Here is a 16,421-nt window from a genome sequence, read left to right on the forward strand (position 1 = left end):
TCTTAGTACAGGCCTCACGCACGGGCTGTAGCCCCTCGTGGTTAGTAACAGCTCCTGTGCCCTGTGTAGGGCCCTGGCGCCTGGCAGGTTCTAGCCGTTTGACCTGTGTTGTCCTGTAATTCAGTCCTGTAGGTAAGTACTGTAATTATCTCCACTTTACAGACGAGCAGACTGAGTCACAGAGAGGTTTAGTGACTTGTCAAAAGTCTGAAGTCAGTGGCAGAGGTGGGGTTCTCGTCCTGGCTCCCGACAGCAGGTCCTAGCCAGAACACGGTGTGGCACGCGGAAGCCCTGAGTGGGAATAAAGGGGCCACCCAGCCTCTGGGATTACGGGGGCTTAGGGTGCTGCGAGTCAGCTCCCAGCTCAGAGTTCTCGTCGGGCGCCTTCGGGTCTGGCCGGGAACCAGGTGGGGTCCAGGCGCACCTGGGTGATTTTAAGGACTGCTACCAAAGCCCTGCGCAAAGGGAGTAAACGGAACGGGGAAGGTGAAACGCGTTTTGCATAGCACAAGCCACAGATGCAGCAGCTGGAGCGCAGGTAGGCAGCTGGCTTCATGCCCGGAAGACTTGAACATCGGGAGTCCCAGCAGCAATGCCATCGGGGGAGAGGCAGCACCTGAGCCCGGATTCTTCCCACGTGGAGGTGGGCGTCGGCCCGGCAGGGAGTTGGGGGAGCAGTGAGCTCTCCCAGCAGCTGCTCTGCTTGATGACTTTGTGAGACCATCACAGGAGCGCCTGCTCACTGTCAGTAATGCTGAGTGCTGGCTGTGTCTCTGGATCCGCCACTGGACTCCTTCCAAGAGCACCGAGGAGAGGTGGCTGTGTGAACCTGCAGACACTTCCTTAGCATTCGCAAGCGTGTGTGTGTGTGTGTGTGTGAGAGAGAGAGAGAGAGAGAGAGAGAGAGAGAGAGAGAGAGAGAGAGATCCATCTCAGGATGCCGGAGCACCTGCGCCAGCTTGTTTCACAGCAGTGGGGTGCCGTGGCTGACCTGTGACGGCTCTGAGTGCAGTCAGTTCCCTTTAAATTCTCACCAGGGATGGCAGCACCTTGCTGGAACTTGATGCTCCCTGCCTGTTTCCAGTGTTACTTTGTTGCAAACCCGGGGTGGGGGGGTGGGGGAGGGGGAGGCATGGGAATAGATTCCTGCTTGGACAAGGTCCTGCGGACTTATGGGTTCCTTGAAGTTCAGGGAACTGTTCTCACAAAGGAGCTGCTAGCCAGGGTGGCTTCCACAGGGGTGGGGCTCTCTTCCTGACGGCTTCGGGGGGTTTGGGGCATTTGGGCAATGCTGTGTTTGTCGGGCCTCACCAAGATGGGGTCGGGCAGCAGGTCTTCTTCCCGGTGGAGGGTGAGGAGGCGGACTGGCCGCAGGGTGGGCGAATCTCCAGGCTGGATGTGGGAGATTGCAGGAGGAGCCCCGCCCTGTGCTTCTGGCAGAGCCACAGTCCCCAGCCTCGTGGGGCTCCAGGGACAGAGCTGTGGCAAGGAAACTGGCGTCCGTCTCCATCCTGGTTTCTGGGCCGGGGTTTCAGCGCAGCCCCTCCGCCTGGGGCTCGGGCAGTCATCATGTCTACCCTCTCCAGTGCGGTTCGTCGGGTACGGTAACAAGTGAGCAGGGCGATGAGGCCTTGGGGAGGCTCCTTGAGTCAGCAGACACCTCCCGGGCACCCTCAGTCCCAAGGAGCAGGCAGACAAGGATGCGGCCCACGGACCCACGCGGAGATGCGCTCGAGTGAAGTGCAGCAGAGGAGAGGGAGCCGGTGTGTGCAGGGGCGGCTGCGCCACGTCTGTCAAATGGGGTCAGGATGCCATCTTCGTAGGGCTGCTGCGGGGCCGAATCCCAGCCGTTCGCAGGCAGCTGTTGGCAGCGCCTGGCTCATGGTGCGGCGCCTCCATATGGATGGCAGCCTCAGAGCTGGAGAGTGGTGGCGCTGTTGAGCTCACCGCCCTCGGACGGGCGGCCCGCTTGCCTGGCTTGTTTTCCTGAAGAGGTCAGCAGGCTGTGGGCAGGTTGAACGAGAGCTTGCGGGGAATTGCACTCGCGCCTCCGTGCTTCGCCTCCTGACCCCACCCTTAGAGAGTGGACAAAAGGGACTTAGTGAGGCTCTCGGGCTGGCTTTGTGGTGCAGCAGGTTAAGCCACTGCTTGCAAAAATGACATCGCACATTGGGGCACGAGTTCAAGTCCCAGCTGCGCTGCCTCTGACCCAGCTCCTTGCTCACGTGCACCTAGGAGGGCAGCAGAAGGTGGCCCGAGTCCTTGGGCCCCTCCAGCCATGCTGGAGACCTGGGTGGAGTTCCAGGCGCCGGGCTGTTGTGGCCACTTGGGGAGTGAATCAGCAAATGGAAGATCTCATCACTCTGCCTTTCAGATCTTTTCTCTGCCTTTCACATAAATAAAGCTTTTTATTTATGTGAAAGGCAGAAAGGGGGGTTGTCTTCTATTTTCTGGTTCACTCCCCAAATGGCTGCAATGGCTGAGACTGGGCCAGGCCAAAGCCAGGAGCCTGGAACATCAGAAATGGAGCAGCCAGGACTCGAACCAGCACTCATCTGGGATGCCAGCGTCACAGAGGATGGCTTAGCTGCACTACAGGCTGGCCCCAAAAAATAAATCTTTAAAAAATGGATAAAGAAAGGATCGTCCTGTATAGAATTTTCTGATTCCAACAGTAACACATCATCAGAACAAGAAGAACCAAGCAGTACCGAAGTCTGCAAGCTTGAAACTCGTGGGCAACAAACAAAGGATTTGCCCAGACGTCCATGGTCACCGGGGCGCTGGCGAAGGCGTTGGTTTAGGGAAAGCTGGGACGCTGGAGATCAGTAGTTGCCCGGTGAGCACACGAGACAACAGTGGTCCTCTGACAGCCACCCTGCCGTGGATAATCCCTGTCGGCAGTGTCTACGGAGCAGGAACTGGATTTTTCTTGCTTTCTGGGTGGTTCTTCGGGGATGAGCTGAAACCTGCAGCAGGCTAAGCTGTGCTTTGGTCTTTGTTGGGTGAATCAGGCAAACCGTGTTGGTGGCTGCCTGGGAGGGGTTCTGAGAGCCTCTGGGAGATGCAGGCCACCCTGGGGAGCTGGGGGCTTCGCTGGGCTCCGCCAGTTCCTGCTCCTGCTAACCAGTGTCTTAGCAGGAAACGCCAGCGGTCAGTGGACACACGCGGGGCCCGGGCCTGGGCTGCAGCGCTGTCTGGCGTCGGGTCGTGGTGAGCGCAGTGGACGTGTGCGTGTATTCCTGATCCCGGGATCGTGGTTGCGGGCACTTGTTCTCTCCACGGCCCTGTGCTGAGGATGCAGCCTATGTTTTTGCCTTTCATCCTGCCTGCTGCTCTGTGCTCTCGGAGGCTCAGAGAGGTCAGGTTCAGGTTCACTTGCAAGATTTGCGTGCCATCAGCCACAGTGGTGCCGCCTCAGGAGCAGACCCTGTCGGTCACGCAAGGAAGTAAATATTTGCAGAACAATTGAACTGAATGCTTGAAATCAGAAAGGAGGGGCCCTGTTTGCACTCCCAGCACGGAGCCCTGATGCAAGCTTGGCACAGAACTGCTGCTCAGTAAATATTTATGGGAGGCAGGCATGGTTGCTGTTTATGAAAGTCGCGGAGTGGGAACCCAGCACTTCCACTCAGAAGGGGCTTGTTGTGAACTTGATGGAGAGTGTGGGGACGCGCAGGGTGCGCTTCAGTTGTCCAGGGCAAGGCGGCCGGGCGCCACCCATGAACACAGTGCGGGGACAAATGGAAGCCACGCCCAGCCAGCCAACAGTCCCATCGTGGAACCACAGGCCCCAGGGAGCAGGGGAGAGGGGAGGCGGGCTGAGGCCAGCTGGCAGAAAGCAGCTGGCAAGTCTGGGGAGATGGCTGGCGCTGGCCCTGACCCCAGAGTAACCTCAGGGTGCGTGTGTGGCTTTCCCTGCTTGCCTTGAACTTCTCTCCTTGGGATCTTGCAACACGGAAGACGCCATCTGCTTCCCACTGCCACTTCAACCCCAACTTGCGCTCACTCACTTTTTGGGCAAATAGGATCATCCGGGGACACAGATTTCCTAGGTGACAGCAAAGCTGGAGAGGGAATTTTCTCGAATGTGTGCTGCCTCCTTAAGTCAGAGCTGCTGAACATAACGTAACGTTATTGAAGAACTCCACGCTTTGGACTGCCCACTGTCACTGTCCTGGGAGGGGGGTGGCAGCAGTGGCCTCTGCCCCCAGGGCCCTGTTGACCGTGCCCCAGCTTCCAGAGAGCCCAGTCTCCCCTCCTGCAGCTGCCAGCTCCTAGTGTCCATCTGCAAGTTGTAACCTGGAGGGCCAGGGAAGCAAGGCACCCAAGGCCTTGAGGACTGCGTTCCCCGACTCAGCAACTCCGACTCCTGCCCCGTGATCTGCCCAAGGCTGACCCCCCACACATGAGGAAGAGGGGGGTTGGCGGCAGCCGCGCCGGGGACAGCGAAGGCTTGTGCTGAGAGCATGGTGCCAGGAAATGGTTACTTGAGCCGCAGCTGGCGAAGCGGCCCTGGCCAAGTCCTGTGCAGGATGCACTAGAAGAGCCAGTGCTACCCACGCTGAGTGGACACCCGGCCGGCCTCGCAGGCCCCGGCGCACGGGCGGCGGAATCGAGACCCCTGCGCCTCCCTCACGGCCACCCAGGCCCGTTCCATCCCTCGTGTCCCCGGGTGCTTTCTGCTGTCACCCCAGATCCCGCCCCCACGGCACTGCAGCCCAGCCCGCTCCTTGCTGGCCTCATTCCCCGCCAGGACCTCAGTGCCCAGGCGCTCAGCCCCGGGCCAGGCCGTGGATGGGGCGCACGGGACGATGAATCCAGCTTTTACACAACCAAGGGGGAAGCACTTTAAAAAATGCGGGCTCGGCCGCACTCCCCGCAAGTGGCTGTGTTGAGCTTGTTATGTAAGTCGGGCTTTGGGTTTCGGGCCGGGCTGGGAGGCTGGAAAACATTGGCCTGGGCTTTGCCCGGTGTTTATTCAGAGGAACTCCTCCCTGGGAGCCAAAGTTCGGGGCGGGCTCCGCGGGGAGAGTTCCCGCCCCAGCCTCTCTGCCACCCAGGGCACGCCGTGGAGTCTAAACTGGGAGAAGGTTCCAGGTTCCCGCTGGATAAGCCCAGGTTTATCTTATCAGCTGGCAAGGGAGGATGATTGTTGAAAACTCACCAGCGAAGGGTGACTCAGCAAAGTCAGGGCTTCCCAAGGCAAATGTGCCGGGGAGGGGTGCAGCTGGCGGGAGTTCCCCGGCCTGCCTCCCCCCCCCCCACACTTCCTGATCTTTACAAAACAGCAGAGCTTTGGGGGCAAGGACATTTAGTGCGCTGTGTGCGGGGAACAGCACAGAAAGCGGTGGTCTTTGCTCCCGTCTCCAGGGTGCATGAGCTGCAGGACCCAGGCCGCCCAGGCCAGGCTCTGGCCGAAGGCTGGAACTGTTGCCCTGTCCTGTGCCATGTCAGCCCCCAGCAGGATTTGCCCAGGATCCAAACCCAGATCTGTCTGACCTTGAAGTTGGTGCTGTCTTACAATATCCAGACTAAAAGGCAGGGCAGTGGGTAAACCACAGAGACGGAGACTTGGGATTGAGACTTTTTGCTTCCTTGAAGGCAGACCTGGAAGAAATGGACAAAGAGCAGAAGCTTGGAGTCCCAAAGACCTGGGTTCAGATCCTGACTTTTGCCCTTGCTGCTGGCCGACCTTGGCTGTGCCTCCGTGCCCTCTGCGAAGTGGAGAGAGTTTAAGTGGGAACGGCCCAAGTGATGCCGGGGCTGCCATGTGAGGAGCTAGGGAGATTCAGTACGAGTGACGTGCAGGTGGCCGGGAGGCGTGGCGGAGCAGAGGTTGGAGGGGACAGTGCGAGACCGACTGAGCTCACCCCGCCTGCTGCAGCCACCCCCCCCCCCCCCCGCCCAGTGCTGTTGCACCCACAGCTGCACCGCAGGGGAGAGGGACCACACTCAGCCTGTGGTCACGGGCTGCTTGCCGAGCCAGCCTTCCCGCCCCCGTGTTAGCTGTGACTCCTGCCGGCCCAGAGCTTCTCAGCCCTCCACCTTCACGGGGGCGGGGCGGGGGGGGGGGAGCATGCGGCCAGGCCCCTCCCCGGTACAGCAGAGTCAGACTGAGCTAGGTGTGGGGTCTGCCTTGGCCCAGGGCCCCAGCACTGGCAGCCGCACCCATGCTCCCAGATGGAAACTCTGCAGCCCCCCCCCCCCCCCCCGCCCCAGGTGTCATTTCTGTAGAGATGAATAATTGACCCACTAACATGAAACCATACAACTGTGGTTGGAAAAAATCTCGTTCATGTTTGCCCCATTCTCCTGCCAGGTGCCGAGGGCCTTTCGCTGAGGGTGCACAGCTGGGGTTCAGCCTGGGGAAGTGACCGCCGCTAGGCCCTTGCCTGACTGGCTCCTTGCTGGGCTCCTGGCATCAGCTGTCACTGTCACACTTACCCACGCCGGGTTCGGTGCAAACACATAGCACGCGGGGCTGCTCAGACTGGAGGCAGGCACCTGCTCCCCAGGGGCCTCCTGACCTTCCCTCCCCAGCCCCCGCTGAACCACGTCCTCAGGACCCGCTTTCCCCTGTCTAAGGTTCTCTCTGCTGCCCAAGGTTACCTGCTCTGTTCGGTTGCTGCCTGCCTGTCTGCGCCCACCAGGACCACAGCCCCAGGGGAACACGTCTCTGTTGCTTTCGCCTCCCGTGTGTCTCAGCCCTAGAGCAGCGCCAGGCCGATGGCGGGTGCTCACCACAGAGCTGACACAACAGCCCGGTTCCGGGCTCACGACAGCCTGGATGCTGGTGTGGTGCCCTGAAGATGGTTGCAAGTCCTTTCCAGTCCCAACGGGCAGGGGACGCCCTCTCCCCTCTCCCCTACCTGTGCATCTGGGCCGGGCCCCTGGCTTACTTGGACCAGTACAATTTGGTGGCATGCAGCTCAGTTGACAGTAGCTAAGACATGGAATCCACCCAGATGTCTGTCAGCTGAAGACTGGATAAGGACATTATGGGATATGTACACCATGGAATGCTACACAGTGGTAAAAAATAAAATGCAACAAAATGGATGCAACTGGAAAACATTATACTTAGTGAAATAAGCCAGTCCCTAAAGGACACATATGTGTTCTCCCTGACCCGTGGTGGCTGATGGAGCACCTGAAAGGTAATCTGTAGGAGTGGGATTGACACCGTGAGCTGTGATGACTTTGTAATCTATAGGAGTGGGATTGACACCGTGAGCTGTGATGACTTTGTAATCTGTAGGAGTGGGATTGACACCGTGAGCTGTGATGACTTTGTAATCTGTAGGAGTGGGATTGACACCGTGAGCTGTGATGACTTTGTAATCTGTAGGAGTGGGATTGACACCGTGAGCTGTGATGACTTTGTAATCTGTAGGAGTGGGATTGACACCGTGAGCTGTGATGACTTTGTAATCTGTAGGAGTGGGATTGACACCGTGAGCTGTGATGACTTTGTTATCTGTAGGAGTGGGATTGACACCGTGAGCTGTGATGACTTTGTAATCTATAGGAGTGGGACTGACACTGTGAGCTGTGATGACTTTGTAATCTGTAGGAGTGGGATTGACACCGTGAGCTGTGATGACCTTGAACAGCCCTTGTCTCGACTGTTGAGGAACAGTTTTTCTTTCATACTATTTGCTGAACTCTTTGCTTAGTGTAGAGTTAATCATATGTGTGTAAAGTTGTTGAAAATAGATCTTAGTGAAAAATAAGAAGGGGAAAGGAGCGGGAAGAGGGAAGGTAGGGTGGGAAGGGTCCCTGTGTTCCTCTGGTTGTATCTATGAAATGCATGGAGTTTGTGTACCTTAAGGAAAAGGTTTCTAGGGGAAAAAGAATTTGGTGGCAGAAACTCTGTGCTTAGATCTTAGCAGTCTCTCAGCCTCCACCTGGGCTCCTGGGACAGACACTCTGGGGAAGCCAGCTGCCTTGTGAGACCTCGGACGGGCTCGAGCCCCACGCAGGCTGGAAGCCCCTGCGGCCACGCGCTGCCAGACAGGCCGTCGAGCATGCGTAGCTGCGTCAAGTTCAGATGCGTCCGGCCCCGGCCGCCCTTGCGCTGCAGCTCAACACGGGAGCCCAGGCAATGGACACATCCGTGCAGACGCTCAGTCACTTCAAACCACGGAATTTGGGGGGTGATTGTCACGTGGCCATAGGTGACTGGAGTAGGTGGGAACGTTCTCTTCAAAGAGACGAGGGCACTCCAAGGTCAGATGACTTGGCCCAGGTCCCTGGCAGGTGGGCGGCTCCAGCCTCAATGCCGCCATGGCTTGTGTTTTAAGCTCCGGGCCGTGCCGCTCTGGCTGATTCAGGTTTCTGCACGTTTGAGCTGCACGTGCTGCCAGTGGGCAGGACTGGCTTGAGGGCGGTCCGAGAACTTTCTCCCTTCTCGTTGTAGATCTTCATAAACAATGAGTGGCACGATGCGGCCAGCAGGAAGACCTTCCCCACGGTCAACCCGTCCACCGGCGAGGTCATCTGTCAGGTGGCTGAAGGGGACAAGGTGAGAGCTGGTGACTTCCTGCGGGTGGGCACGTCTCGTTTCTTCCCTGGTCCTGTATGACCTACTGTAACTAAAACGCCACTTTGAAGCCATAGAGTGAAGAAACAGACACAAGTGCTTGGTTGTGCATCTGGGATCCCAGTGTGGACTCCGAGGCTGGAGTAAAACCAAGGAGCGGCCAGGCCAGTGTGTGCTTTGCACACCCAGAGGCCGGAGGCTGTGACGTGAGATGCACAGCTACACGCGGACCTCGTGGGCCAGAGTCTGGGTCCGCTGAGGTCTGGCCCTGGCGACAGTTTGGATGACACATACTGGGGAGAACAAAAAAAAAGTAACAGTGTTTTAAAATTTTACAAATTAGAGTCTTAGTAAAGTTTTATTTTATTTTTTTAAGATTGATTTATTTGAAAGGCAGAGTTACAGAGAGGCAGAGGCGGAGAGAGGTCCTTCCCCAGATGGCCTCAGCAGCCAGAGCTGCGCCAATCTGAACCCAGGAGCCAGGAGCTTCTTCCGGGTCTCCCACGTGGGTGCAGGGGCCCAAGCACTTGGGCCGTCTTCTACTGCTATCCCAGGACATAGCAGAGAGCTGGATCAGAAGTGGAGCAGCCAGGACTCGAACTGGTGCCCATATGGGATGCACCGCAGGCGGCAGCTTTACCCGCTACGCCACAGCTCTGGCCCCACATGTTTTGTTTTTTTAATAGCAAAGGTGTTTAAAACTGATGCAGGCGTGCGCTGCGCCCTCTGCTGTGGGAGGTGAGGTTCACCTCCTCTGCTGAAAGCGAAGCTCACGGGGGAGCCTGGTGGCATCCTAGTGTGGCTGCCACACAGCGGAGTGCCGAGGCCCGAGGTTTGTCTTGGTTCTTGGTGCCGGGGGCGGGGAAGTCTGCAGCGCAGCGCCAGCACCTGCCCGGCTTTGGGGCAGAGCCTCCTGTCGTCTCCCCCCCCCCCAGCCCCCCGCTCTGGCAGGCGGCCTCCTGCGCAGGAGACGGACCCACGTGGCCGCCTCACGTTGTAGCAAGGAGCTCCTCTTCCCCGCCCAGTCACCACCTAACATGCCCCCCTGGCAGCATCGCCGCTGGCTGTCAGGTCTCAACTGGGCTTTCCGAGGGGACGGAGCCTAGCGGTGGCGCGCGTGGCAGTCCCACGGCTTCCCCGGGAGAGCGATGCCGGTGCAGCCTGCATTTGTTGGACAACGCCTGTTGACCTGGAGGGAAAGGTTCCCTTTGCTTTCTTGGGGATCAGAAGTGGCCAGAAGCCAAGCGCTGGGCCCCAGTCCTTTTCGGAGGATTTTAAAGTGAAGATTCGGAAGTAGAAGCCATCAGGATTCTCAGTGCCTGTGACCCCTGGAAGGGGAGGGTGTGCGGCTCACGTCTGGGGCGCCGGCGCCTGTCATCCTGGCGCTGCGGTGGGGGCGGGGCGGCTGGGAGGTGGTCGCCGCCGCCGAGGCCTGAGCACGGTGTGTGTTTTGCAGGAAGATGTGGACAGGGCGGTGAAGGCCGCCAGGGCCGCCTTCCAGCTGGGCTCCCCGTGGCGCCGCATGGACGCGTCCGAGAGGGGCCGGCTGCTCTACCGCCTGGCGGATCTGATCGAGCGCGACCGGACCTACCTGGCGGTGAGTGCGCAGCCCGCTCACACGCTGCGGGACCCGGAGGGCCGCCAGGGCTGCCTGGCGGACCCAGAACTGACCAGAAGGCAGAGGGCAGAGCCCTGCGGGCGTGAGCAAGCCCAGGGGCTTCTCTGATGCAGGAGACCACGAGGAGTGAGGGCAGCTCTGCTGGGGTCGTCACACCCCCAGGTCCTCCTCCCCGACCTCAGAGGCAGAGGAAGCGGGAGGCCTCCGTTTGCCGCCCCAGTCCGTCCTGCTAAGGGACCCTTTCAGGAGGCCAGCTGTGCCGGGGCACTCTAATCCTTAAACGGCATACTGAACCCTCAGGGTAAAGTCCTCAGTGCTGTCCACAGGATCCATCCTGGTCTGGCTCCACACCCAAGTCACGCTGGACTGCGTCCCCACACGGCACAGTCACCAGTCTTCCGCGAGCTCTTGGAGCCGCAGGGCCTTTGCACATGTGGTTCTCGCTGTCTTGGGTGCTCTTTGCTTCATCACCGTTTGCACCGTCCCTGTTGGCCTGGTTGCCTGCTACGTGTCCTGCAGGTTTCAGTCGAAGGGCCTTGTGGCAGGTGTTTGGTTCTCGGATTGGCTCAGCCAGCCTTGGGCCTCCTCGGAATGCATCTGGCTGATGGGCCGTTATTCTCTGCCTGTTTTGCTCTGTGGCTGCATGCTTGTCTCTGTTCCTACCACCTGCAGGTGCAGGAGCAGAGAACGCTTTGTGAAACGATCGGTGGGGAGCTGATGCCTCGCCCCTCCCTTGCCCTCCCTCCTCCTCCCTCCCCGGGAGGGGCTGCGGCAGTGGCACACAGGGGACTGGCAGCCCTCAGCAGCTCGCTGGCTGCGTTCCCTCCAGCACCACCACGCCTCTGCTGACCTTGTTCTCTGTCTCAGGCCCTGGAGACCCTGGACAATGGCAAGCCCTACGTGATCTCCTACCTGGTGGACTTGGACATGGTCCTCAAGTGCCTGCGGTAAGGGCGCTGGTTTCCCGTCGTCTTTGTCCTGGCCCTGCCAGAGGGCAGGGAGTGACAGTGGGAGGCCGAGAGGGAACCACGCGGGTGTTAGAGCAGCCTGCTGCGTTAGACTCCATTTCACAGGGAAAAGCCCCCTGTGGCAAAGTGTGACCTGGACATAAATGCCTTTCTCTGTTGGTCACTCGTGGCGATTGGCGGTTTTAGAGCCTGCCCATTTTCTCTGTGTTATCTCGTGTGCCGGCGCACGTCACGCCATCACAGGATGGTCCCTTTACCTCTGTGGGGCTGTGGGGTCCCACTTCTTTCTGCTTTTAGCCGTCTGCGTCTTGGTTCAGCTAAGGCCTGTCAGTTTGGGTGTCGTCTTCAAAGAGCCACACCTGCTCTTGTTGACGCTCGCCGCTGTTCGCTGGCCCTGTCCTGTTCGCACTGGTCCCTTCCTTTTGCCGGCCTTGGATTTAATCCCGAGCGCCTTCGGGATTGGGCGTAAGGAGCTTTGTGAGCAGCCTCAGGGTTGCCGGGAAGAGAAATGTGCTCCGTGGCTCCTGCGCCTTCAGGGTGGGCCTTGGTGCCGGCTCCTAGCTGTCCACGCCACCTGACCGAGCCACAGCCTCAGTCCTGAAGCCAGAGTCTCCGGGGAGGGACCCTGACTGGCTGGCCTTGAGTCTGGCCGGCAGTGGGCAAGGTACACGGCCCACTGTGCAAATAACGGCCGCACCCATGTGACCTGGGGACGGGGTGGGGGTGGAAGCGGTGCCAGGAAAGTAGGAGCTGGACACCAAATAGCAGTGACCCTTCAGAAGGGCCACGGTCAGCCAGGGCGCCCACGCACGGCTGCAGGCGGTTTTGCTTGTCATGACCCCAGGGGAGGGGCGGGGATGCTGCCGGGGCTGAGCACCCCCTCTGGAGGCCCCCCGAATCCCAGGCACAGCCACACTCCCCCCTGCGTTTCAGCGTTGTTCTCTGGCCGAGTAAGTGTCCTGGGGCATCATCTGCGTGTGGCTCTGCGAGGGAGGTGGTGCCGAGGCCTGCACTCCCAGGGGCAGATCACCCCCGCCTCGTTCTCTCCAGGGTCGCAAACCCATGCGCCCACCCAGACCCAGGCCAGCTGTGCTCCTGGGCTGGCCTGGCCCAACACCACTCACTCCAGAAGTCTTTCTTTTACCAAACCAGGCGCCTCCTCTTTTCCCCATCTTTCCCGTTTCCTACTTCCTGAAAACGTAGCCATTCAGTACCGCAGGTGCAGAGTCCCAGTCTGCAAACCCCAGGCGCTCTAAGTCGGAAACTTCCTGAGTGCCAACACGGCACTCCAGGTGGAGAGCTCCACCCCCGACCTCACGACCTCATGACTTCACGGGACAGGTCGCAGTGGAGACGCAGGTGCACCAAAAGATACTGTGAAGTTACTTACAGCCTCCGTGTATAGGGCGTCTGTGAGACAGATCGATTTCATATTTAGATGTGGGCCCCATCCCCAAGGTATCTCATTACATATTCCAAAGAGTCCCAGGTCCCCGATTCTGAAGTCTGAAACACTTGTCTCCTAAGCAAGTTTTTGTCACTTCTGTCCCCGTGTGTCCATGTACCAAGCTTCACGGGGTTGGGGCCCCGCTGGGGACCTCGTTTGTCCGACTGTCCATCTCAGTTCTGGGCTTCTCCCAGGGAGGGGCCGCGTTTGCTCAGTCCACCCCGGCCCACCCCGGTCCACGCTTCTCCTCCATTCATCCGTGCCTCTCGGTGCTGGTGTGTGGCGCTGGGCTGGCACAGCAGCCACGTTTCCATAAAGCTGTGTGTCCTGACACTGCTGCTTCCTGGACACCTGCCCCAGAGCGCCGGATCCGGGGGTTTGCTGTTTGTTGTGCGAGCAGCCTAGCTGATTCGAGGGTGTACGGACTGGTTACCTACAGGGGCTCGCTGGGACCTCGCCGCCCTGCGAGACTCTCTGGGAATAACAAAGGCAGCGGCAGGGATTAGACGGCTGGCTCGTTTGCTTCTCCTCTCTCTTCTGGGGGTTGCCGGGGTCTGCCGCAGCCCCTGGGTAAGGCTTGGACTGCTCTGTTTTATAAAGGTATTATGCCGGCTGGGCTGATAAGTACCACGGGAAAACCATTCCCATCGACGGGGACTTCTTCAGCTTCACGCGCCACGAGCCCGTGGGGGTGTGCGGGCAGATCATCCCGGTGAGTGCTGGCCGCTGCTGGCCGCTGCCCCCAAAGGCTTGCTGGGTCCTGAGGGCCGCAATCTGCCAGGCTCCTTGCCAAGGGGGCTTCGTCGGAAGCGGCCAGCATGGCGGCTGAGCGTGGGCTCCGACAGGCCACCCTGGGTTCAAGTCCCAGCCCGGCTGCTCAGGAACTCGGTGACCTGGAGCACGTCCTTGTCCCCTGAAGTGGACATGAACAAACATGGTGCGTGTGCTGAGGAGGCCTGGCGCCTGGCACACGGGAGCGTTAACGTGGCTCCCGCACGTCACTCAGCGTGGTGGTGACTCGCCAGCGTCCTCCCATCACCCACCCTGGGCCGCGTCGCTGGCTTCCACTTACCCTGTGGGGAGCGTTCAGGAAGGCCTGGCGCGGCTTCTGCCCAGGGCAGGCCTCTCTGAGCACAGCTGGGTCTGGGGGCGGCTGCTGTCTGTTTCAGTGGAACTTCCCCCTCCTGATGCAAGCGTGGAAGCTGGGCCCCGCCCTGGCGACTGGAAACGTGGTGGTCATGAAGGTGGCCGAGCAGACGCCGCTCACTGCCCTCTATGTGGCCAACTTGATCAAGGAGGTGCGTGGCGCGGTTCTGTCCGGACAGCCATCATTTTATTTTGTTTTATTTATTTGAGCGGGAGAGCGAGTGAGAGCGAGCTTCCAGCCGCAGGTTCACTCCCCAGATGCGTGCTGGGCTGAGGCTGCACCCAGGAACAGGGACTGAGTGGCTTGAGCCATCGCACTGCCTCGCGGGAGTGGTCAGCAGGAAGCTGCAGCCTCTCCGGGAGGGGTGGACTTTCCCCTGTCTGGGCTTTGGCGCAGGAGGATGACCCCAGTGTCCCCCGGCTGCTCGTCCGCAGGCTGGCTTTCCCCCCGGAGTGGTCAACATCGTCCCAGGATTCGGTCCCACCGCCGGGGCCGCCATCGCCTCCCACCACGACGTGGACAAAGTGGCGTTCACTGGTTCCACCGAGGTAGGTGTCCCGGGTCCTCGCGCGCCCCGCGTTTGCCTCCGGATCAGCCCCCCGCAGCGGTGTGCGTCTCTGCCTCCAGCACTTCTTCCGCGTAGCTTGTGGGAGACACCTGTGTGGGCCGGTAGTGATGCAGCCGGGTTGAGCCCTTGTGGTTTGACTGGCGGAACCAGGAGCCCCAGGGCTGGACTTCCCAGAGCCCAGGGCCGGCCGCCAGCCTGAGGCCAAAGCACCTTGGCTGAGTCAGTCTCCTTGACTGGCGCTGCCATCACAGAGACTGTGGGCTTCAGAAAGACAGGAATTCAAATCCCGGCCTTGCCAGTATGACCTGGCTGATTCGCTGAGGCTCTGTTCAGGTTGTTTGAGGAAAGGACGGCGCCGTCAGCGCTGGAGACGGCGTGCACAGCACCGCGGCGGGAGGGAGGACAGCGCAGTTTGAGCTGGAGACGGCGTGCACAGCGCCGCGGGGTGGGGGGGTGGGGGGCGGTACCGTCAGCGCTGGAGATGGCATGCACCCGCTGGGGGAGGGAGGACGGCGCAGTCTGAGCTGGAGACGGCGTGCACAGCGCCGCAGGGGGAGGAAGGCTTGCTGAGCCAAATCAGCTATTTGAGCAGCACTGCCTTTTGTTTTTTCTTTTAAGATTTATTGTGGTCATTCGAAAGGCAGAGTAACAGCGAGAAAGATCTTTCATTAGCTGGCTCGCTCCTCCAGTGGCCGCGATGGCAGGGGCAGGGCCAGGCTGAAGCCAGGAGCCTGGCGCTCCATCCTTGTCTCCCACGTGGGTGCAGGGGCCCAATACTTGGCTCGTCGTCTGCTTTCCCAGGCATCTTCGCAGGGAGCTGAATTGGAAGCAGAACTCGAACCCTGAGCAGCACTTCCTAGCTGTGTAGCCAGAGGCAAATCCTTTATCTCCAGAAGCCTCCATTGCCCCATCCGCACAATGGGGCCAATGGCTACAGCCCGGCCAGGGCTGGCGGGAGACCAGGCGCAGGGAGCGTGGAGCCTGCAGTCTGCTCCATCCGTGAATGGCGCGCATTGCGCCGCTGCATGCCTGACCCTGGAGAGACAGAGAAGCGCATGGAAGCAGACACAGAGCTCCTGGGAAGGGGATCAAGTTTCCTGCCCCTGAAATCTCGGAGGGCTTCACCCTGGGACGTCAGGAGGACACCGGGCACCGTAATGAAGGCCTGCGCGCGGGCCCTGGGCTGGTGCCTGCACGTGGTACAGGCAGGACGATGCGTTGCTGCTCTTAGCCCAGTCGCAGGTGGACTCCACGCCGGAAGGCGACGATGCGGAGCTCACAGAGGGGGCGGGGCCCGACGGGGGTCACGTGTGTCCAACAGATAAGGTCAGGTGGCTTTGTGCCAGCTCCTGCGAGTTCGGAGCCTGCAGCGTGCTGGGGACTACGACCGTGGGTTCTGAGCTCGCCCTGAGCGGCTGTGTGACTGTGGGCACGTGACTTGGCCAGTCTGAGCCCTGGCGCCCATGTTTCCAAGTGGAGGGGAATCGCCTGGCACCCCAGGGTCGTTGGAGGGGTGAATTCCATGTGCCCAAAGTAGTGTGGTGCTGGTGTACAGGGGTCGCTGACGTCACAGGAGCTACACACGCCTGCTGTTGCTGCCATCATTGTCCCGGAGGCTCGGGCTGGGCGGCAGTGGCGAATGGGGGCTGGATTCGGACACCCTGCTGTCTCCTGTCGCGCGGTGACTGCCTCCAGTGCTGGGGTGTGTTCTGTCCGTGCACAGCCTTTGTTTCTTTGTTCCCCGCGCTGAGGGCCTGTCTGGTGCTGTGTCCCCCACAGGTTGGCCACCTGATCCAGGTTGCCGCAGGGAGCAGTAACCTCAAGAGAGTGACCCTGGAGCTGGGGGGGAAGAGCCCCAACATCATCATGTCCGACACCGACAGTGAGTCCTCGGGGAAGGAGGGCTGGGCTGAAGGCGGCGCCGCCCGTCCGCTGTGGTCCAATCACTCCCCCCATGCGCAGCGTCCACAGGGCCTTGGGATGCAGCCAGCTGCCCGAGCGCGGCCTCTCCCCACCTCTCTCCTCCTGGCTCCCCGGGGTGCAGCCAGGCTGAGTGCCTGCACGCACCTGCTCTCTGACGGCCTCCCTCTCACCCTCGTGCTGCCCCTCCCTGGGGACGGCCACGCCA

The 16,421-nt window shown here is 60.3% G+C and overlaps 1 protein-coding gene across 1 annotated transcript in view; it reads left to right on the forward strand.

The window, feature by feature from the left end:
* Nucleotides 1–16,421, forward strand: part of ALDH2 (aldehyde dehydrogenase 2 family member) — a 28,830-nt gene that overhangs the window by 841 nt on the left and 11,568 nt on the right. The window contains exons 2-8 of the mRNA XM_008272245.5: nt 8,423–8,527; nt 10,002–10,142; nt 11,031–11,110; nt 13,179–13,290; nt 13,748–13,876; nt 14,160–14,273; nt 16,073–16,175. Coding sequence (XP_008270467.4) covers nt 8,423–8,527; nt 10,002–10,142; nt 11,031–11,110; nt 13,179–13,290; nt 13,748–13,876; nt 14,160–14,273; nt 16,073–16,175 — 784 coding nt within the window. The remainder of the gene's footprint in view (nt 1–8,422; nt 8,528–10,001; nt 10,143–11,030; nt 11,111–13,178; nt 13,291–13,747; nt 13,877–14,159; nt 14,274–16,072; nt 16,176–16,421) is intronic.

This window comes from Oryctolagus cuniculus, chromosome 21 (genome assembly GCF_051225735.1).
Source record: "Oryctolagus cuniculus isolate XC-2025 breed Fujian yellow rabbit chromosome 21, ASM5122573v1, whole genome shotgun sequence".
NCBI lineage: Eukaryota > Metazoa > Chordata > Mammalia > Lagomorpha > Leporidae > Oryctolagus > Oryctolagus cuniculus.